Source organism: Bombus vancouverensis, unplaced genomic scaffold (genome assembly GCF_051014615.1).
Source record: "Bombus vancouverensis nearcticus unplaced genomic scaffold, iyBomVanc1_principal scaffold0035, whole genome shotgun sequence".
Classification (NCBI taxonomy): Eukaryota; Metazoa; Arthropoda; class Insecta; order Hymenoptera; family Apidae; genus Bombus; species Bombus vancouverensis.
Genome location: NW_027468926.1, coordinates 455,151 through 478,233, shown reverse-complemented (window position 1 = coordinate 478,233; position 23,083 = coordinate 455,151). Strand labels below are relative to the sequence as shown.

The window sequence follows — 23,083 nt, the reverse complement described above, 5'->3', positions numbered from 1 at the left end:
GTCCAGCCTGCGTAAATGGCAACGCACACTGCCCCGCCAACAGGTGCCATCCTATCAGCATCTGATACACTTTCTCAAAACAGGGGCGAACGGGACTCAATTCCTCTCTAAAGCGAAGGAATCAAAAGGGTCAATCCACAAACACCACAGTCAGCGAACAAGCATACCGCATGGGCGAACCCTTGCTACAACCAGCAGAACGGTAGTGTGTCCGACCTGCAACGGACCTCACGATATCAGACACTGTAAAATCTTCAAGGCCAAATCATCGACCAAACGTTTTCAGATCGTGAAGAAGGCATCGTTGTGTATAAATTGCCTAGGCAGAGGACATTCGCCGACACAGTGTACATCGTGTTCGTGTCGTATCTGCGGTCACCGACACCATACTTACCTACACCGCGAACAAACCCAGGTAGACTCACGGTCGTCGAGCGGTCGATCTTCGAGCGGTCGATCGTCGAGCGGTCGATCGGCAAGCGGTTGGTCGCCGAGCAGTCGGTCGTCGGACAGTCGCGCATCGAGCGGTCGGTCGTCGGGCAGTCGCGCACCGAGCGGTCGGTCGTCGGGTAGTCGTTCATCACAGTCGAGACGAACATCCGACACTTCACGGAAACATACATCTTCGGCTCGAAGAGGTACGAAAGAGCATGCCTCGTATGAGTCACGCTCAGCCCGGATCAAGAACACCACCCCAACCTCCTCGTCCAAGTCCCAACCGGGGCAAAACTGACTGTCCGAGACTACGACAGCAAGGGGGATCGGACTAACAAACACATCTCCCCACAGCCCTCTGCATCATGATCTGTTGGCCACAGCACAGATCAAGGTTTTGAACAAACAGGCACAACCAATCCGAGCCCGAGCCTTACTCGACACTGGGACGAGCATGAACTTCATGACCGACAAGCTCGCGAAATCCCTCGGTATAAAACAAAGGAGATGTGCGATCCAGATCGGAGCCCTCGACAATTTGAGCACCACGGCAAAACGATACACCACGGCCACAATCACGTCGACGGACGGCAAGTATAAGAAAACATTGAGATTTCTTGTTATCCCGGCCATGTCGACTTTCATACCAAGCGAGCCCATCGACCCCTCGAGTCTGGGATTACCCAGAAATATTGAATTAGCCGATCCACAATTCCATTGCCCAGCCCCGATCGATGTCTTACTTAGTACCGGATCAACATTTGCGTCGCTGTGCATCGGGCAGGTCAATCTGGCGCAACCAGGCGAACCTGAACTACGTCTACAAAAAACACGGTTCGGCTGAGTAATCGGGGGGAGTCCAACGTCCCAAACCGCGATAAATACGTTCCACGCAACCACAACGGCTCTGCAAGAGGACCTCGCACGGTTTTGGGAGATCGACGGGGGACCGGCCACTACTCATCTTTCGGAATCTGAACGACTATGTGAAGAACATTTCCGAAACCATGTCCGACGAACCAAGGAAGGCAGATACATCGTTGCATTACCATTCAACGAAAAGCTTTCCTCACTAGGGTCATCGAAGGCCGCTGCAATGAGCAGGCTCGCCTCTCTTCATCGTCGATTCCAACGCGACAAACAATATGAAACCGCGTATAGTGCTGTGATCCAAGAATATTTAGACTTGGGTCACATGACGAAGATCAACACGGATCACGCCACCGACCACGGATATTATTTACCACATCACGGCGTGATCAAGGAATCGAGCAACACCACCAAGCTCCGGGTTGTGTTCGACGGTTCAGCATCAAGTACCACGGGAGTGTCTCTAAACGACGCCCTTCATACGGACCCGAAATTACAAGAAGACCTGAGAAACATCCTATTGAGATTCCGGTCATTTCAATATGTCCTTACCGGCGACATCGAGAAAATGTACCGTCAATTCATCCTACGTCCAGAAGATCGTCCTTATCAAAAGATTCTGTGGCGTGCCGACAACGGAGAGATCGAAACATACCGACTCAACACCGTAACGTTCGGTCTATCCGCAGCCCCGTATCTGGCCATCCGATGTCTCAAACAGTTGGCAGAGGACGAGGGACCTTGATTTCCGAGAGCAGCGCAGATCCTGCGGCGAGACTTCTATGTCGACGATGCGTTGACCGGAGCCGATACGAAGGACGAAGCCTTATCAGTCAGGAATGATCTCACGAAATTACTTAAGCTAGCCGGTCTAAATATCCGCAAATGGGCATCAAACGATCGGGATCTGCTACGAGGGCTACCTGAAGAAGACACCAACCAGAAATTACATCTCGGTGAGTCATCCACGTTAAAAACACTCGGCGTCTTTTGGGATTCAGCCGACGATGCCATACTCTATTCGGTCAAGACGATCAGTGACACTTCCCGAGTCACAAAGCGATCAATCAGTTCAGTCATCGCACAAATCTATGATCCACTAGGATTGCTCGCGTCGGTAATCGTTCGAGCAAAAATGATTTTGCAACAAGCCTGGACATTGAAGGTAGATTGGGACGAATCCCTTCCGACAGACGTACACACAGAATGGATCAAATACCACACCCAATTGCCGTTGTTAAATGTGGTAAGGTTCCCTCGGAAGACCATCATTGAATCCGCAACGAAAATTGAGCTACGCGGATTCTGTGACGCTAGCGAAAGGGCATATGGGGCGTGCGTCTACGTGCGGACGACGGACCGAAAGAACAATATTTGGACTCGACTCCTCACGGCGCGGTCGAAGGTAGCGCCGCTCAAATCGCTCTCCATACCACGTCTCGAATTAAGCGGGGCACTTATTTTGACGTTCTTGATTTCGTCAATACGACAGGCCCTGGCGACCAAGATATCGCGGATAGTATACTGGACTGACTCCACCATCGTGCTCCATTGGATCAGGTCTTCGCCGCACACCTTGAAAACATTTGTGGCGAATCGAGTCGCTGAGATACAGACCAAGACCAATACCTCCGACTGGCGTCATGTGCCTACCGACGATAATCCAGCGGATCTCATCTCCCGAGGCCAGACGCCCAAGGAATTCCTATGTCCGTCCATTTGGAAAAACGGGCCAAGGTGGCTCCTGCAAAGCAAAAACTATTGGCCGATCTGGAGCCCGACACCGGTAGTCGACCTCCCGGAGCAAAAGAAGACGATCTGTCTGAGGACGAATATTAGCGACAACACACTCCTCCTTCGTTACTCGTCTTGGCCAAGACTAATAAGAATCGTCGCCCGGTGTCTTCGATGGAGACATAAGCAACACCTATCTGCCCATCTCACCACAGACGAACTGACTGCAGCGCACGACAGACTAATAAAAATATTACAATCCAGTCATTTCGCGCCTGAAATTCGGATCCTCCAGAAAAATCGAAGCGAGGATGTTGGAGGGAAACTACAGCCATTAAACCCCTTCCTCGACGAAGATGGGCTACTCCGGGTAAGAGGACGACTAACCAACTCCGCCGTACCCTTCAGCCAAAAACACCCGATCATCCTACCGAAATCCCCGGTGACAGAGCTAATTATAGAGCAAGAGCACCGGAACAATCGTCACACAAGGACACAAGCTACACTATACGCGGTGAGACTGCGCTGTTGGCCGATCGACGGCCGTAGCCAGGTATGGCGCACTCTCAGAAGGTGCGTCCGATGCTGCAGAGCCAACCCTCCACCAGTGGAATACTTGATGGGTGATTTGCCAGAGGCGCGTATTACCGAATGGCGGCCGTTCACGAACGTCGGAATCGACTACTGCGGCCCATTCTACATCAAGGAGTGGAGGGACCGCAACCGACGTAAAATCAAGACGTACGCCGCCATATTCGTTTGTCTGGCGACAAAGGTGGTCCACGTAGAGTTAGTCAGCGACCTAACCACCGACGCCTTCTTGGCCGCGCTACGCCGTTTCATCTCGCGGCGAGGATACTGCGCAACGATCCTCACCGACAACGGCACCAATTTCGTCGGGGCTAATCGGGAGCTGCAAGAACTCCGGAACCTATTGCAGTCCGACGACCACCAGGATAGGGTACAGAATTTTCTCGCCGACCGACAAATACAATGGCGTTTTAATCCTCCGAACTCACCACATTTTGGCGGCTTATGGGAAGCCGCGGTTAAAGCGTTCAAACGCCATCTCATCCGCGTGGTCGGCACGGAGCTCCTGACCTTTGAGCACCTCAACACCCTTGTGATCGAAATTGAAGCCATTCTCAATTCACGCCCACTGACTCCCATCTCAACCGATCCGAAAGATCCTCCTGTCCTCACTCCCGGACATTTTCTGATTGGTGACACACTAACCAGTTTACGGGAGCGTGATTTCAGGACAGTTCCATCAGGCCGGCTATCCAGTTGGCAGCGCATTCACCAGATTAAGCAGCACTTCTGGAGCAGATGGTATCGAGAATACCTAAATGAGCTAACCCGCCGCAACAAATGGGACAAGGGCAAACATAACATTCGTGAAGGCACCGTAGTAATCCTCAGGGAGGATAACGTACCCTCTATGCAGTGGCCGTTGGGCCGCGTAATCAAGGTCCATCCAGGAGCCGACGGAATCATCCGGACCGCTACCGCGCAGAAGGCAACAAGCATCCTGGACCGCGGTGTCAAAAGACTGGTCCCCTTACCCATCCACCCAGATCCAGACGAGGCCGAACGTCCACACGGAGCGAAGGAGGTCACCAACGACACACCTGACTCCACAGCCAGAATTTGATCGGTGCCCTCTCAACGGGGGGAGGATGTTACGCCGCCTAAAACATCTGCACGCCAGCCCGGGCGACCGGACAACAACCGACCTGCGTAACGTCACTTCGATCCTCAATAAACTTAAGGACCCACCATAACTTTCATTTCCCTGTATTGTTTCGCCCTGTGTCTTCAACCCGTTTGTCTTGAAGAATTTCTAAAGCTTAAAAATATTCTCGAGACACAGCCGGTTTTTAGAGAGGTCCTTGGGTTTATTAGTCGCACTTAAAACACGGAGAAAGCGGGTATGCACCCATTAGGAAAATCCGAATAGCCCTGTAATAAAACAAGCTAGGTTTTTCTCACGCTCACAGTCATCTATCCACCACGATGGTAGAAGACTCCCTACTCATCCCTTCGAGCAGTAGTGCAGGTCATGACCAATCGACACCGCGGTTCGTAACCCTCACTTTTCCTAACGAAAGTGGGAACAACGAATCCGCGTTCTTTAGGCACAGGGGCACACCCACACCGAACTTTTCTTCCGTATTAGGAAAAGAGCGTCAGACAGTCTAAAAACTAACGCCTAACGCGGCAGTCTACACATAGCGCGAGAGTCGCATACTTCACGCAAATCTTTTGTCGGTTCTCGGTGTTGTCGATCGTACATCTTCTCTCCTAAATTTATTATAGTGCTAAGTCCATTAATACATTCCTTTCCATTATAAGAGCCCTGCTCTAGCGTACATATCTATCGCATCTTCGTGCGACAAGTTGTTAACTATTTATTTCTCTACGTCAGTGGAATCTAAGTGTTGGAAATATATAATTTATAATTCTGTGAATCACAGTGTTATACAAACTCAATCACCCCAATTATCTCAACGGAAATCAGGGGATCGATCAATTCGTGGTGTCGATTGTTATAATCGTAGCTACCGTAATAAATCGTAATAGATTTACGACCCCCGTTGACGTCTCTCCGCGCGATTACGTCTCCCCGCAATTGGTCGAAATTTACATGAGGAACGTATTATAAAATTGAATCCCTAATTATAGCATGTAGATAGTATTTTGAGTGTGGACGGAGGACAAAATTATGCACATTCCTTTTTCAATTCCAAGGAAAAACATCATCGGTGAGTCAGTTGTCAAAACACGATGGAAATTGCTCGTTGTTAATTGAGCAAGTTTGATCTAATTACACAAGCTAAAGATTTAACTTGAAATTTGTTTGAAGAAATTTATTTTTGCTTATACCTGATGTCAAGCGCGGTTTTAAGTATCATGCTTTTATAACTATTGTTTTAAATATTTTTGTGTTGAAATATTGTCGTTTGGGTGTCTGTTTTGTACTGGAGGAGTACCCGAAAAAATTACACTCGTCGCGTACAGCTAAACAACTACAGACAGTTGATTCTATTCCTGGAACGCGTTGGATTCGTGTTTACATGGTACGTTGATTGGAATGACTTAGAGGTGGGATACTGGGAGTGTGAGTAATTATGTTTCAGCCAGGATTGGATAGAGAACGCGTTTAATCGACGTTTAAAGATCCGCTTAAAATACACATGCTCTGGTAGTTTCTAATTGGATCGTTATAGATGTCGTATACTTTCTGCTAAATCCGTTTTTGGGAGACATTAAGATGAAAAAGGTCATATTTTTATCTCGTAATGTAATGTAAATTTCGATGATTTGGCTGCATTGGTTGATATTATGTATCAGGGTGAAGTAAATGTGGTTCGGGAACAATTGGCTAGTTTTTTAACAACTGCTGAACTGCTTGCTGTTCAGGGCCTTGCCGATGGTATAGGAAAAGATAATGATAGTTTGGTAGAGGTATGTTTTTCAAAATTGTTAAATATGATTAGATATTTTCTGCTTAAATTAAAATAATACACTTGTATCACGTCAAACTGTGTTTCGGGATGACATTTTTATATCAACGTTATTGTTTTTGTATTCGTAATGACGCAATTTTATTTGATACTAGTGCTTCAAGAAAATAATTAAAAGTCAATAGATCTTGTTCATATATTTGATTTGAATGTAATTTAATATATTATTTTTACAAGATTTATGTTCCATATACATATACATTTATATAGTTACCATTCTCTGCTTGTTTCATACGAATTTCATAGTCTACAGCCTACTTTATCTATTATGTGTGTAACTTAAAATCATTGGAATAATTATTTTTGCATCAACATTAATGTACGTACCAAATAATACGTGCAGTACACCTTCATACGCTATTGATTATTTCCTGTAAATCAAGAATTTTAATATAATGTACAAAATATATAAAATTTAGCACTAAAATTGTCGCACATATATTTAAAAATTAATTGGATTAAAGTATTTTTCAAAAATTCTTAGAATGTCAGGCCAACGTAAGATTTTACACGGAACTAGTTTCCATTTCCGCGCGTAAGACTACGTCATAAAGACAGGGGAGGGGGTATAGAAAGCGGACTTCAGACGCGCAGCGTAGACTTCCCGTAGTCATCTTACGACTGTGCTGTGAGGAGGGTGTTTTGCTCGGTGGTTTCAAATCCTTTGTGTGAAGTTGTGTGAATCTACATCAAACACGAGTTGGATACAGGTTGGTACACTTTTTAGTTATTCAACAATTAGGTGAAATAGTTGAGAAAGCATGGCGAGGACAAAGAAGGGACTTTCAAAAACTAACGCCGACAAGCCAGAAACTGAACGGTTACTAACTTGGATTGACGAAGTTCGCCGCAAAAGATCAAAGTGTCGCCGAAAGCGCAGACGCGATTTACGGATTGAAGCAGTGCTGACGTGCGCTCTTTCCAAAGCTAAAAGTGATTTACGCATCCGGCGATTATCAGCAGCTTCAAAATGGCAGAAATTTAAAAAATAATGCTTGAAGAAGAAGGTAAATTATACAAATTATGAACTCTACAATGGTGAGGACACGGAAAATCCGGGATCGTCTCAACAGAATCCCCGGGAGGAGCCATCCTGTCCTGAAGTGGGCAGTTTAGACGATGTCGTGTCTAACTTGGCAGAAATAAAAGTAACGTTACAACGCTGAAGTAGCGGGAAAAATGCAAGCGATGAGGTTTGGAAGACCTAACTGTGACAAGAGGATTTCTCGCAACGTTTTATCCACCAAATGCGTAGAGATTTCAACAACTGTATGGAATCTCGAGCGATTACGAAGCACCGTGTATTCCGTCGGTGCTGCAAGAATAGAAATCGCATTACTATCTTGATGTATATATGGATATTTTTTGTTTGCAGTCTCACCGTACGAGATGGCATTGGGACAAGCGGAGGGTGTTGGTGTTCGCAACGATGCTGAAGCGTACTGCACGCTCGAGGACCCCATGTTCTCCAGTCTCTGCGCCTATCATTGGTTTGGTTTATATATTATATTATATGTATTGATTTGGTAATATACGTAATAATGAGCGTTCGAAGTATGTTCGAAGAGTGTTTGATCCGATATTTTTTATTTTCAGAAATATATACTTTGTATGTTTTATAGTTTGAAGAAAATTTGTATAGTATATTTTAGCTTGTAGATTTAGTAGTATCGTTTCTAATATTCGCTCCACTATTCTGTACGTCAAGATTTTGTATATTTGCTTAATGTTGATTAACAGTTTTGTAGACTTTAAGAAATGAGATGAAATTAATAAAATTTGGAAAATGTTTACAGTTTTCCTGCAATCTTCTAGTTCATAGTAATGGTAAAAATGCTTTTCTGCCCCGCATACCACACATAACGAAATTCTGTCGCAGGCAAGAGACCCGTACATGTACCCAGGCTGTTGGCCGTCATCGGCAACATTATTTGGCCTGTCGCTGTATGAGATATGGAGCGACGAGAGAGGATTGGTACGGCATAAAGAAGGGGGGAAATGTCTTTCTCTTTAGAAAATCGTGCATGAAGTTTTCTGGCTGATGAATGGGTTGCACCATGATCAAGTTGTACATAAACGTCTCATCACTCCGCGCTTCCGTATCTTGAACATCCAAGCATCAACTAATTCGAAAATCGTCTGACGCGCGATACTCATAGGCTTATTGTGACGAACTACAGCAAATTGTAGCAAATCTTATTTGGTGGGCTCTAATACCTTTTGTACGTTATCTGGGCTAATGTGTTTTCTCATGACCGGAAAACTGTTTTCATAGCTTGTGCCACCAGATTGTATGCGAGTTGTCGAAGCACACAAGACAAGCCTCCACTGAATATCAATAAGGAGAGACAGCGCTAGGAGTAATGGCCCCCCCTAACGCCAATTCAATGTTCAGGAAATATTAGGACTGGCTAGAACTAGAGAACGCGTGAAGGGGGTGCAACTGAAGTTAATTCATAAGAGAATCCTGGAGCATCCCTGTCATACGCGTCGGGTGGTCATCGTGGAGTTTTAGTAGGTAAGAGTCCGACACTACTCTGCTGTTACGCAATTACTGCAACAGCGGAGTGTCCATGAGGATTTCTCCACGTAAAAAAAAAAGAAAAAAGATTTGTATGTGAGTTACTCTGGCTTATCAATATGCCCTGTTCAAAGTTGACCAAGCTGAATACTGTCACAGGCCTCTATCTTCCTTAATAAGAGCTGTAGGGGATCGAATATTGAGACTACCAATATGTGTACTCGTTAGTGTATTTAAAACAGATCTTGTCGCGAAACGATATCTATACAGACGTTTAGTCACAGTTTACACTGAATCGTTTGCGATCACGTTCGTTTAGTCATAATCGTCAGAAGGAGGTCAAAAGATACAAATTCGTCTTGTTTTACGGTTACATGTAGCGGCACCATTGTTCTGCCCGGAGTTCATAATTCCTTGCAATACCTGTGACCTAACGGTCTTGATACTCCGAAGCAAAACAACAACATGGTATGCAGCTAATTCTAACTCTTGTGCCGCTACATCACCCCCCTACCAGTGATAACGTCTTATTGCCTTGGCCGAGAAAGTCCCCGTGGGTAATCTTTTGTGATGCCTAGCCGAAACCTGCCTGTAACCAATCAGGAAAACGGACTCTTCGGCCTGACCGTGTAACATACCTATTACTAGTGTTTCCTTCGTTGTCGCTATTCACGTCGCTTTCATTGCGAGCGTTCATTTGTTCTAGTGGAATAAGTATGTCACGGGTTTCGGCGGTTTTCGCGTCGAGATCCTCTGATACTACAAATGCTGGCTTAAGCCGGTCGACGGAAACTTTTATATCGCGATTGTTAACATTGATGGTGTACATTTTCTCGCCTCTTCCCGTTACTCTAAACGGTCCATCGTAAGGCGGCTGTAAAGGGCCTCTAATTGCGTCGTGTCGCAGGAATACGTAGGGAGAAGACTCCAATTCGCGGAAAGTGAATAATTTCTTTTCCCTGTGTTGTGTCACAGGCTGAGGTCGGACTTTCTCCATTTGTTCCTTGAGCAGGGATGCAAATTCCGTGGTGGCACGCTGCTTAGTTGGGTATCGTGCGAACATTTAACGTTCGGTAGTCGCCGCATGGTCGCAAATTTCCATCCTTTTTGGGCAGATCGTGAAGGGGTGATGCCCACGGGCTTTTCGATGGGCGCATCACGGCTTGTTCTATCATCAACTCAAATTCAGCTCTCACCTGCTTGAGGCGGTCCGGTACAAGGCGTTGGTGTTTGTTGTAGACCGGCGGGCCAGGCGTAGTTTCGATGTGGTGTACTACACCGTGTCGGGCCTTTTCCTTCCCGAAAGACGGAGGACGCGTGAGGGCCGGGAATTCCGCCAGTAATTGGGGGTACACCGAATCGCCGCAGATAGTTTTCACCGATGGCTTGTTGTCTATGTCGGCGTACCCCTTTGATTATAACTGGGTCGTCGTGTCGATTAATCTTTTGTTCCGTGGGTCCACGAGCAACCCGTAGTGACTGAGGAAATCCATGCCGAGGATAGGTGTCTGGACGTCAGCCACTGTAAAATACCACTTGAAGGCGCGTCGGAGGGACGGGTTGAGGTGGATCGCGACTGTACCATACGTCGCAATTCGTGCCCCATTAGCCGCGAACAACACGTACTCGCTCTTCATCGCAGGTCCCTGCACTTTGCTGCGCGGGTAGACGCTGATGTCTGCGCCGGTGTCCACCAAGTACGAGATGCGCGTGTTTTTATCCAGAACAAAAATGCAGCGGGAGATCAAACCGTCGTCGTTTGCCGCGTTTACGGACGGCCGGTTCCGTTTCCCGATTTCCATGTGCACGGTGAGTGCACTTCTCGGTGCAATTTCTCGCGCGTTCCCCGTACGTCGCATGATAAAGGCATAAGCCACCTTGCCGTGACGGGCTTCGGGATCGCCAACGGCGACGGTATTTAGCGCTGGAGAATGGTCGCCGGCGGCCCCCGATGGTCAACGCGCTTACCTGCGCCTGTATCTGCGTTATTTGTTCCTTCAGCTCGTTGATGGCGGCAGCCGTAGCATCGTTCACCCCGCCGCCGTACGTTGTTGGATTGCCTCCTGCCGTGGTTCGGTCTGTACTGACCGCAACAACCTGTCTTAGTTCCGGGCGTATTTCGTAGATGCTGTCGGCGATCGCGGTCAGAGTTTCGGACCTCTTATCTTGGACGGCGGCTAGGACGCGTTGCACGTACACCGGGAGTCGGCCTTCCCAGAGAGTCCGGATTAATTCGTCTGATATTGCCGGAGTGGCGAGGCTTTTCAGATCCCGTAGAATTGAGAAGGCGTCCCGTCGTCTAGTTGTTGACTCACTATTATTTTGCGTAGGAGTCCGGCGTCTGACTCGCCCAGGAGCGTAGGACGAGCTGCGTGGCACCTCGATCCAAGATGCTCCTTGCCGTGTGAACAACAGCCGTCCGGATGATGCTGTCGTCCCCAGGGTGAACTTGGCGATGCGGCCGAAGGGCCGTTGCCTGGATGGCACGTTGTCTCCCTTGTAATCTAGATCGCCGTCTTCCTCGTCGATGCCGAGCGATTTCCAGGTGAAATTCACGACCCAGGAAGTGTCGTGGATCTTGCTTCTGGAAGTGTCGTTAAACACCTCGGCCCAGGAAGTGTCGTTGAAGGGAACGTCGGTGGCGCTTTGTGAAGATTCATCAAGCGCGGTGCGGAGTTTTGAGGTTCATTGGGAGGCTGGACTCCCCCCGATGACCCGCTCGAATCGCATTCTCTTAGTGATGATCCTCGGTGGAGAATGACCGTTGGACGTCGTGACTGTGACTTGCCTTTGTGTTGGAAAGTATACTGGCGTTTTTGGAGCCACGGGTGACTCCAGTGAGATGTTTATGATACGCGACTAGTTCGGTACGGCGCTCTGTGAACTCAGTAGAGAATCGTTGGGATCAGATAGAATGTTCTGTAAATTACCGACACCATTTGAGTGATTAGTCATGGTATTAATAATGCTGAAATTATTCTGAGTAGGACCAATTGCAGGCGTAGCACATGTCTGAGGTGGCGAAGGAGGAGTCTTCACGTTACGTCTCGGAGTGTGACTGTCCGATGCAATGTTTCTAATCTGGGGTGGTGCAGATGACGTGATGTAAGAGAGATGATTGGACGTCGATACGTTGTGTTGGACGTCCATCGTGTAAGTATTGGCCAAAGAAACACTGCCCCTGGATGGTTTGTTCACAGTGGATTTCGAAGCCTTTACAGTAGGTTTCGACTCGACGTTGACCTTGTTGCTGTCCTGGATGGGACTCAACCCGTTACTTTCTAGGTTGTGAACTACGGTCAAAGAGTCATGAACGTTCTGTAACAGATTGGGGGAGATTACTTTCTGAATCGATTTGTCGCCTGGTGAGACCTTCTCTTTCTTCAGGTCCGAAGGCTCGTTGAAGGTTGTCACCTTCAAGGTTGTTTGTGTCTGTTAAGGAAATTCGAGGATTTGGAAATACAAATAATTGACTATATTTCACACACAACAGCTATACATCTATATTACACTCTGAAGAACGTCTTGCACGCACGCTTGTCGCCAACCGACTATCCAGAATCTTCTAACGTCAGTCTTTTGTCTCAACTAAGACCTGGACGCCCTCTGACCCTTACACACACACACTCTCATGTACAGTGTAAATGTATCACTTCCCTAACACGCCTCCTTACATTTATACTGTACACTTAATTTTATTTACATACTTGTCGAATTAACAAAATATTTACCATTTATCGCTTTATTTACATTTCTCTTATTTTACATTCATCCATGACCTAAACCTTTCAAGTTTCTCTCTACACAGTGTCTTCGTAAAAATATCCGCAGTGTTTTCTTCTGTACTTACTTTTATTATGTTTATCTTATTTTCCTTTACGTACTCGTGAACGTAGTGGTAATGAACTTCAATGTGTTTAGAATTTTTTGTAAAAGTTCCGTATTTTGCTATACTCATTCTCCAGTGTTATGCTCATAGATTTTTACAGGGTTATCGTCTACATTTACATCGAAGATTTTAATTAGTTCTCTGATTACTTCTCTGATTAGTTCTCATTACTTCGCTCACCGCTTCCGATAGAGCAACATACTCCGCATACGTCGAGGCTTTTGTCACACACCTTTGTTTTTTAGACTTCCATCCAATTACATTTCCATACAATCTAATTACATACCCACAAGTCGATTTCCTATCTATATAATCTCCTGCCCAATCAGCGTCCACATAACAATCTATCGTTTCGCACTTTTCATTTCTTTTATAATGTAGCCCTAAATCTCTAGTCCGGTACAAATATTTCAATATTCGCAAGGCATATTTAAAATGTGTCTCGTTACAACAATCTTGAAATCTACTCAGGTAATTCACACTATAACTTATATCGGGTCTGGTATTTACACTAATATACAGCAATGCGCCAATTAAATTCTTGTATCCAATGTCCTCTCCATTTATCTCACCTTTTTCAATTTTTAAGTTGGTCTCCATAGGTGTACAGTACAATTTGCTGTTATGTAATTTATATTTGTTTGCTAATGATTCTATGTATTTCTTTTGGCTTAATCTCATTTCATTTTTTAAATAATCATACTCTATATTAATTCCAAGATATTCTTTTACTTCACCTAAATCTTTCATTTCAAATTTATCAGTTAATAATTTTTTTTACACTTTGTATCTTCTCTTTGTTTTTACCACAAAGCAACAAATCGTCTACGTATATTAACAAATAAACAACATTTTCTCCCTCTCCATAAGTATATAGGCACAGCTCTATATTGTTTTTCTTATAACCTAATCTCGTCACATACTTATCAAAACACTCATACCAGTCTCTCGGACTTTCTTTTAACCCATAAAGCGCTTTCGATAATTTACAAACTCTATTCGTTCCGTCCGCATATCCCTTTGGTTGATTTACATATACCTGCGAGGTTACTTCACTATTTAAAAAGGCAGTTTCTACATCCATTTGCTCAATTATTAATCTATTTTGACAACAATATGATAGCAATATCTTAAAGGTCTGATTACTCGCCACTGGAGAATATATGTCATCGGCTACGTTTCTTTGTTGAAATCCCCTTACCACTAACCTAGCCTTATACCTGTCCTCTGATTTTTTCGTGTAAACCCATTTTACATCTAATACTTCTTTGCCTTTTACCATTTCTACCAATTTCCAAGTTTTATACTTATAGAGACATTCTATTTCCTTATCCATAGCCTGTTTCCAAACTTCATTATTTTCGCAACAAATCGCCTCCTCAAATGTACGAGGGATATCTACTTTACAATAATTTGCATGAATCTCGCAAATATTTTCCTTTTCTGGATACCTTACTGGAGTTTTCTTAATACGTGTAGGTCTCCTAGTAGTGTTTGAGCTTTCAGTACTAGTATCATTTTCATCTTCCCTACCTTCTAACTCTTCCTTATCCATACCATCCAATGAATAGTTATCTTCGCTATCATTTCTCTAATCTGCCTCCAATGAGTTTTCCTCAAAACCGATACATTAAGTGTCTGTCTCTATGACCTCTACATGTCTAGCTATTGTTATTTTTCCACCTAATAAGACTCTGTATCCTTCTTCACTATATCCTAATAGAATTCCCATATCTGCCTTCTTGTCCCATTTGGAAACTCTTTTTTGTTCTGGCCTTCTTACAAAAACTTTACTTCCATATAGATGTAGATTTTTAACACTTGGTTTTCTCCCGAAGAATATTTCAAATGGTGTCTTTCTCTCTATAGTATTCGCTAATATTCGATTTTTCAAGTATACCGCTGTACAAACTATTTCCGGCCAGTACCTTTTATGTACTTTCGCTTCCGCTAACAAGCAACGCGCCATATCCATCACTGTTCTATTATACCTTTCCGCTGTCCCGTTTAATTCATGTACGTATGTTGGGCAATTATTTATTCTTATACCTTTATCCCTAGCAAATTTATAAATTCGATTATTTAAATATTCTTTGCCATTATCGCATCTTAATATTTTTAACCTCTTGCCCGTTAAATTTTCGGCTTCATTTACGAACTGTACGAAAGAATCAAAGACCTCATCTTTTGATTTTATACAATAGATCCTAGTTATTTTACTATAATCATCGATAAATTCAATAAGATATTTTTCTCCATTGAATCCGGTAGTCTTAAAGGGACCACATACGTCCGTATGAATAATTTCCATTATTTCCCTAGCATTAGTTCGATTATTTTTGAAAGGTAAGTTATGCATTTTGCTTTCTATACACACCCTACATTTCAAAAATTCCTTTTCAAATTCATTCGGTATGCCAGTCACTAGCTGCTCTTTACCCAAAATCTTTAAGTATTTAAAATTTACGCCATAAATTTACGCCAAGTATTTAATATTTATGCCATCTTTCCTTTTTACTCATACCACTACGTTCGGCGCTGTTTACTAAGTGCTTCTTCCCTTTCAATATACTGAGGTGGTATGGTGATAGGTGCGTAAGGAACTACTCTTGGTGTTTTTAACGAACAATAGTTTAATTAGAACTAATCAACAATCAGAGTTAACAATTAACAACTAACCATTACACTTAACAGACAACAGGTAACAACTAACAAATAACGATAGACACCGAGAGATCATTCGACGCGTTGCTATGCAAATAGTACCGAGGAGTTACACATTTAATGGCGCAAGACAGACTGACTCTGCTTTTGTTTCGGATCGCGCAGATTCTTCCCTTCGTAGCCCATCGATATCCCCCACTAGCGTGCATTCATTAGATGTGCCGCCAGTGCTGGCACGTGTATGGTCTTCCGAGAATTCGGCGGAAAGAGTGTGAAGATATCGATGGTACATTGGGCACGTCGGTGTTGCGCTTTGGCGGCGTCGCGCTTTGCATCCGGAGCCGTTGAAAGTTCCGTGGCCCGTGCCGTCACAGTACCCCCTTACCAGTGATAACGCTATATAAATGAAAAATATATAAATGTTACAGGCAAGGGTGCACGTTCGCCGGCTCCTAACGCCTATCCGAGACCCGCCTGAAACCAATCAGGAAATCGAACTCTCCTGCCCGCGCGTGTGGTGTGATGAACTCTTGAGTCCCCTTCGCTTTGTTCGTTTCGGGCACCGGGCGGTATTGTTACATTGCGCCTTTCCGTGCTATGGTGTTCAATATTATCGTTAAATAGAAATGCGGGTTTCAATCGGTCTATGGACACTATTACGTTTTTATTATTTATTTTAATAGTGAAGGTCTTTTTTCCTCGCTCTATAACCTGATACGGCCCGTCGTAGGGTGGTTGTAAGGGGTCTCCGATGGCGTCGCGACGCAGAAATACATAAGGCGATGTTTCGAGGTCGCGGAACACGAAGGTTCTCTTTTCGCCGTGTCGCGTAATTGGATGAGGTCTGATTTTTCCTATTCGGTCTTTTAGGCGACTTGCGAATTCCGAATTGGCCTGTTGTTTAGTCGGTATAAAAAATTCTGCCGGCAATCGTATGCCGGTGCCATAAACCATTTCGGCTGCCGTCGCGTTTAGGTCCTCTTTAATAGCTGTTCGTATGCCTAATAGAACTATCGGCAAGATATCCACCCAGTTGCTCGTATCGTGGCATTTGATTGCTGCTTTTAGTTGTCGGTGGAGGCGCTCTACCATCCCGTTGGACGCGGGGTGATAGGCTGTCGTGCGCAAATGTCTGATGCCGAGCAACCGGCATAGTTCGTTAAATAGGTTCGACTCGAACTGGCGTCCTTGATCGGTCGTTATTTTTAAAGGCACGCCGAAACGAGATATCCACGTGGAAAGGAAAGCCGAAGCGACGGTTGCCGCCTCCATGTCGGCGATGGGAATGGCTTCGGGCCAACGCGAAATACGGTCGATACACGTTAGACAATATCGGTAGCCTTTTGAATATTGCATCGCGATAATGTCTATGTGTAAGTGTTCGAAACGGCCCGCTAATTCTCCGAATGTTCCGACGGGTGAGGATACGTGCCTGGTGACTTTACATTGTTGACACGGGATACATTGTCGTGTCCTATTTCGGGAGTCCTTGTTTATGGACGGCCAGACGAAACGCGTCGTCACCAGGTTTTGAGTGGCACGTATCCCTGGATGGGAAAGTCCATGGAGCGAATTAAATACGTCGCGCCGCAAGGATTTCGGTACGTACGGTCGTACAAAGTCACTCGATACGTCGCAATATATTTCTACGTCGTGATCGGGGAAACGTATTTTCTTTAACCGTAGCGCGGATGTACCGGAGTTGACGATGTTGCTTAGTTCTTTGTCGGTTTCTTGCGCGGCGGCGAGAGCTCGATGGTCCACAGACTTTCCTATCGCTTCGATGCGTGACAGAGCGTCGGCAACATTATTGTCTAACCCCTTGATATATCTTATGTCGGTAGTGAATTGTCCGATGTAATCTAGTTGCCGGAATTGTCGCGGCGAACACTTATCAGGATCTTGGTTGAACGCATATGTAAGGAGTTTATGATCGGTGTAAATTATAAAATTTCTCCCTTCAATGGCGTGTCGAAATCGCTTTACCGCAGTGTACATAGCGAGTAATTCGCGGTCGTACGCGCTGTACTTTCGCTGCGCGGATTTCAACGGTTTGGTAAGGAAACCTAACGGCTGCCAAGAGTCGTTGACGCGTTGCTGGAGGACCGCTCCTATTCCATAGTCGGATGCGTCTACCGCGAGGCTAACAGGAGCGCCAGGTATCGGATGCGCTAACATCGTGGCGTTAGCGAGGGCGCGTTTCGACTCGCGGAAGCTGGCTTCGGATTGCTCTGTCCATTTGATGGGCGCGTTGCCCTTTTTTCCTCCTTTTAATAGGTCGTTTAGGGGTTGAAAAATTTTTGCGGCCCCCGGTATGAAACGTCGGTAGAAATTAATCATACCGAGGTACCTGCGTAGTGCTTTAACGGTCCCGGGGAGCGGTACTTCTACAATAGCGTCAACGCGTTCGGCTAGCGGCTTTATCCCGTCGGCGTTTACGGTGTGTCCCAAGAATGTGACTTCGTTCACACCGAATTCGCACTTTACTGGGTTGATGACTACGCCATACTCGTTTAAGCGTTCAAACAAAATCCGAAGGTTTTCGCGATGTTGTTCTTCGGTTTGGGATGCGATTAAGAAATCGTCTATGTAAGCGAACACGAAGTCCAGACCACAGGTAATTTCGTCAACGAATCTTTGACACGTTTGCGCGGCGTTTCGAAGCCCAAACATCATGTTGGTTGCTTCGAAAAGTCCGAAAGGTGTCGTGATCGCGGTTTTCTTAACGTCTTCTGGCGCGATCGGGATTTGGTGATAAGCGCGGACAAGGTCGATTTTTGAGTAGACACGCTTACCGTACAGATGTTGCGCGAAATCTTCGATATGTGGTGGGGAGTACCTGTCGGGTATGGTGCGAGCGTTCAACGCACGATAGTCGCCGCATGGTCGTAGACTTCCGTCCTTCTTTGGGACGACATGCAGGGGTGATGCCCATGGACTCTTCGATGGCCGCATCACTCCTTGCTCGATCATTGTTGCGAAATCCGCCTTGACTTGCTTGAGACGATCCGGTGGGAGACGTCGAGGTTTACTGTAGACGGGTGGCCCGGGTGTGGTTTCAATATGTTGTACCACACTGTGTCGGATTTTCTGTCGTCCGAAGGCCGGTGGACGAGTTAGATTCGGAAACTCCGCCAAAAGTCGATGGTAGACCGATTCGCCGATTACGGTTTTGATGGATATTTCTTCCGTCGTGGCAGCATATCCCCTTGTTGATAATTGGGTTGTCGTGTCGAGGAGTCGTTTGTTTCGCGGGTCCACGAGCAAACCATAATGGCTTAAAAAATCTACGCCTATGATAGGCGTTTGAACGTCAGCAATTACGAAGTTCCACTTGAAGGCTCGTCTTAGGGACAGGTTAAGGCCAATCGCAGTGGCACCATACGTTGCGATGCGCGTCCCGTTGGTCGCGAATAGTTCGTACGCGTTTTTCCTGACGTGCCTATGGATTTTACTGCGGGGGTATACGCTGATGTCGGCGCCGGTGTCTACAAGGAAAGAGATCTTCGTTCCCTTGTCCGTAACGAAGATGCGGCGGGAACTCAGGCCGTCGTCGTCTGCCGCGTCTACGGACGGCTGGTCTCGTTTCCCGACTTCCACGTGCATGGGAAACGACAGCTCCTCGCGCGTTCTCCGAACTTTGCATGATAGAAACACAGACCGTCTTGCCGTGGCCGATCTCGCGAGCGCGAACGTCGGTGGTATCGCGAACGCGAGCGTGATCGTGATCGTGGTCGACGATGATTAATCATGCTCAACGCGTTCATCTGTGCCTGCAACTGTGATATTTGCTCTCTCAACACGTTGATTGCGGCGGCCATTGGTTCGTATACTCCAGCGTTTTGCGCTGGTGGGTCCATTACTGCCGTTACCCGGGCGGTGCGCTGAAAATCCTCCGTGAATTCTTCAGCGATCAGGTCCGCCTGCCGCAATAACCTTTCTGGGTCCGAATCGTCGACTGCCGCGAGGATACGCCTGATGCGGGCGGGTAATCGGTTCCTCCACAGCGTGAGGGTAAAATCATCGGGCGTGGAGGGACTGGAGAGTTTTTTTAAGTGTTGGTTAAACTGGGATGGCTTTCTATCTCCCATCTCCTCGCTTTCCACCAACTTCTTTATCCGGGTCGCGTCCGTATCGGATAATTTGCGAATGAGCGCATGTTTTAATTTCTCGTAGCGTCCGATGTCTGGAGGGTTCGTCATTAGGTCTTCGACGTCCTGGAGCTGTTGATCGTTGAGGCATTTTGCCAGCGTCACATACTTAATGGTGTCTTCCGTAATTCGCGCTGCCTCGAATTGTCTCTCCAGAAGGGCAAACCATGCCGCCGTGTTCGTGGGCAGCAGTGGAGACATGCTGATCACCTGGCTGGCTATGGTTCCCTGTGTATTACTTTCCATCGTCGCGGTGCACTCAAAATCGGTGGTTAAAAACGATAGCACTATCACGGTCACCTCTTTCACTAAATGTCACGTTAAATCACGTCGGGGTCACCAGTTTGAGGTGGTATGGTGATAGGTGCGTAAGGAACTACTCTTGGTGTTTTTAACGAACAATAGTTTAATTAGAACTAATCAACAATCAGAGTTAACAATTAACAACTAACAATTACACTTAACAGACAACAGGTAACAACTAACAAATAACGATAGAGACCGAGAGATCATTCGACGCGTTGCTATGCAAATAGTACCGTGGAGTTACACATTTAATGGCGCAAGACAGACTGACTCTGCTTTTGTTTCGGATCGCGCAGATTCTTCCCTTCGTAGCCCATCGATATCCCCCACTAGCGTGCATTCATTAGATGTGCTGCCAGTGCTGGCACGTGTATGCTCTTCCGAGAATTCGGCGGAAAGAGTGTGAAGATATCGATGGTACATTGGGCACGTCGGTGTTGCGCTTTGGCGGCGTCGCGCTTTGCATCCGGGAGCCGTTGAAAAGTTCCGTGGCCCGTGCCGCCACAATACTTTTTATTCTATATGTCCCATTCTCTTTGAACGCTACAGCTGTAAGTTTATTATCCTCATCTATTACTTTCGCAATATTTCCTTTGGAAATAACCGTATTCTTATTGTCTGTTAGTTTACCTAAACTAATCAAATTTGCGGTCATTTCTTTCGCGTAAAATACTTTCCTCATATTTATTTTATTTTGTTTTCCGAATGCTTCAAAATAACTTATAACATTCCCAACTTTTGTCGCTTTTATCGGTCTATTATCGCCTAAATATATATTTACCGGTTCTTTTAGGTCGATAGATTTATCAAAATAATTTATATCATTAATTATGTGATCGGTACAACCGCTATCTAATAGCCACACTATTTCGTTCTTACTTATTTCATTCGTCTCACTGCTGTTTGCTGCGTGCGCCGTTGCTATCCATATGCCTGCTCTTGAGTTTCCATGCTCGCCCGTGCCGGTTGTTGATTGACGATGAAAGTTTCCACGTCCCCTGCTCGTATTGCCTTTGTTCCCTCTTCCTCTGTTTCGACCACGTGTTGGCCCATGCCAATAGCCGTTACTGCTTCCCGCTTGGACGCCATTTTGACACTCTCTCGCAAAGTGTCCTAATCTTCCACATCTGAAGCATCCTTCCTTTTTTGCAGAAAAGGCGTTGGTTTGTCTTTCTCCTCGATTGGATTTATTTTTCTTCTCTGCTATTTCTATTTTATTTTTCACATACGCTGCCGTTTGATTCTCTTCTTTCAATGCGTCTATTATGTCCGCTATGTAGCTGTATTCTTCGGGTAACGTATTCAGCATGTAATTCAGCATTTCCCTCTCACTTACTTGTGCGCCCGCACTTTTTAATTCGTTTCTTAATTTTTCGAAATCGTTAAAGAATGATGCTGAATCACTGTAGTTCTCCAGTCTTATGTTTTCCAATCTCCTTCTGCATACGATCTGCAGTGCCGTCGACACTTTCAAGTACATTTCATCGAACCTTTTTATTATATCATACGCCGTTTTTCCTTCCCTAACATACTCCAATTGTCTGTTCGATATTGCACTATAAATTATATTTATCGCCTTCAAATCCTTTTTGTCCCAGTCTTCATCGTCTCTTTCGTTCTTCATTCTAGTTGTAACAACCTCGCATTCCTTATATTTGAGAAACATCGTGATTCTTTGCTTCCACATTCCATAATCCTCACCATCGAATATAGGTATCATGATTTCCGATCTCTCCATTTTAATTGATTCTTCTTTTTTTTCTTTTCTTACTCAAGCGTTCCTACGTGCTGGAAGCATATTTTTCCTGTGAAAGTTTTTTTTTCTTTACTGAAAACTCACTCGCAAGGTCATAACCACGCACTACATATCTTGCAAAACTAGTAACCACGCTCTGCTACCATGTTAAGGAAATTCGAGGATTTGGAAATACAAATAATTGACTATATTTCACACACAACAGCTATACATCTATATTACACTCTGAAGAACGTCTTGCACGCACGCTTGTCGCCAACCGACTATCCAGAATCTTCTAACGGCAGTCTTTTGTCTCAACTAAGACCTGGACGCCCTCTGACCCTTACACACACACTCTCATGTACAGTGTAAATGTATCACTTCCCTAACAGTGTCCTTGGGTAGGACGGTCGAGATAATGCGGACGCGAACTTGGTTGTCGTCAAGTCGCGTGTAGGTGATGAGCTGCAGGTGTCATGCAATGAGCTACGCGTGACTCGCGACGCGATCGACGTTCGAGTCGATGCGATATTCTCCGTCGGCGGAGTCTGAATAGCGTTGCTGTTTAGATTATTATTGTTTCCCAGGAAACTGATAGACGTGTTGCTGCTATATTCTGGTGGTTGTGAATTCGCCATGGTGGGTACTTTATCCGTGGGCCCTTGTGGCAATGGCGAAGGTGGCGTCATCGCATTATGTCCCGGAAAATGATTCTCCGGTAATTTAAGCGAAGCAGTCTCGCGACCGGCAGCTGATTCGTCGTTGGTCGATTGTGACGTCGTAGTTAGTCGTATGTGGTTTAACTGATTGGTTACTCGGAGTACTAATTTTTTGTACTCGTCTGCTATTTCAAGGCCGCGCTCGCTCGCTTCCTCGTCTATGCTCACAATCTCGTTTTAAATGACGCGGAGTTCCGTCTCATAGATTTCCAGACGATTTTTGATTTGGATACACTTGGCCTCTCGCGGACAGCCGGATTGTTCGATTACGTCCAGTTTTTTTGATAAGCGTGTAAAGTGGCCGGTATATTGGCCCCGGCGTCGACGCAAGGCGGCAAGTTCGTTTCCGGTTGTCATTATTTGTTATATAATTGAGAATGGGGTGGTTATAACTTACTTCTGTTGACGATTGTCCAGTTGCGGCAGGAGGCTGTGTGGTTGCGTTTGAACCACCGGATTATACCTCTTCGAAGGTGACGGCCCTTGACGTTACTGACATCGCTGGGATGGTAACGCTTCCGCTGCGAGG

The 23,083-nt window shown here is 45.7% G+C and overlaps 2 protein-coding genes across 2 annotated transcripts; both read left to right on the top strand.

Moving 5' to 3' along the window:
* The first annotated feature begins 1,531 nt into the window (after positions 1–1,531).
* LOC117165429 (uncharacterized) lies at positions 1,532–2,050 on the top strand. The gene has a single exon (XM_076626904.1). It carries the CDS (start codon positions 1,532–1,534, stop codon positions 2,048–2,050), a length of 519 nt encoding a protein of 172 aa, XP_076483019.1.
* A 390-nt stretch (positions 2,051–2,440) lies between these two features.
* On the top strand, positions 2,441–4,693 carry LOC117162950 (uncharacterized). Its single transcript, XM_033344931.2, has one exon. It carries the CDS (start codon positions 2,441–2,443, stop codon positions 4,691–4,693), a length of 2,253 nt encoding a protein of 750 aa, XP_033200822.1.
* Positions 4,694–23,083: the final 18,390 nt, after the last annotated feature.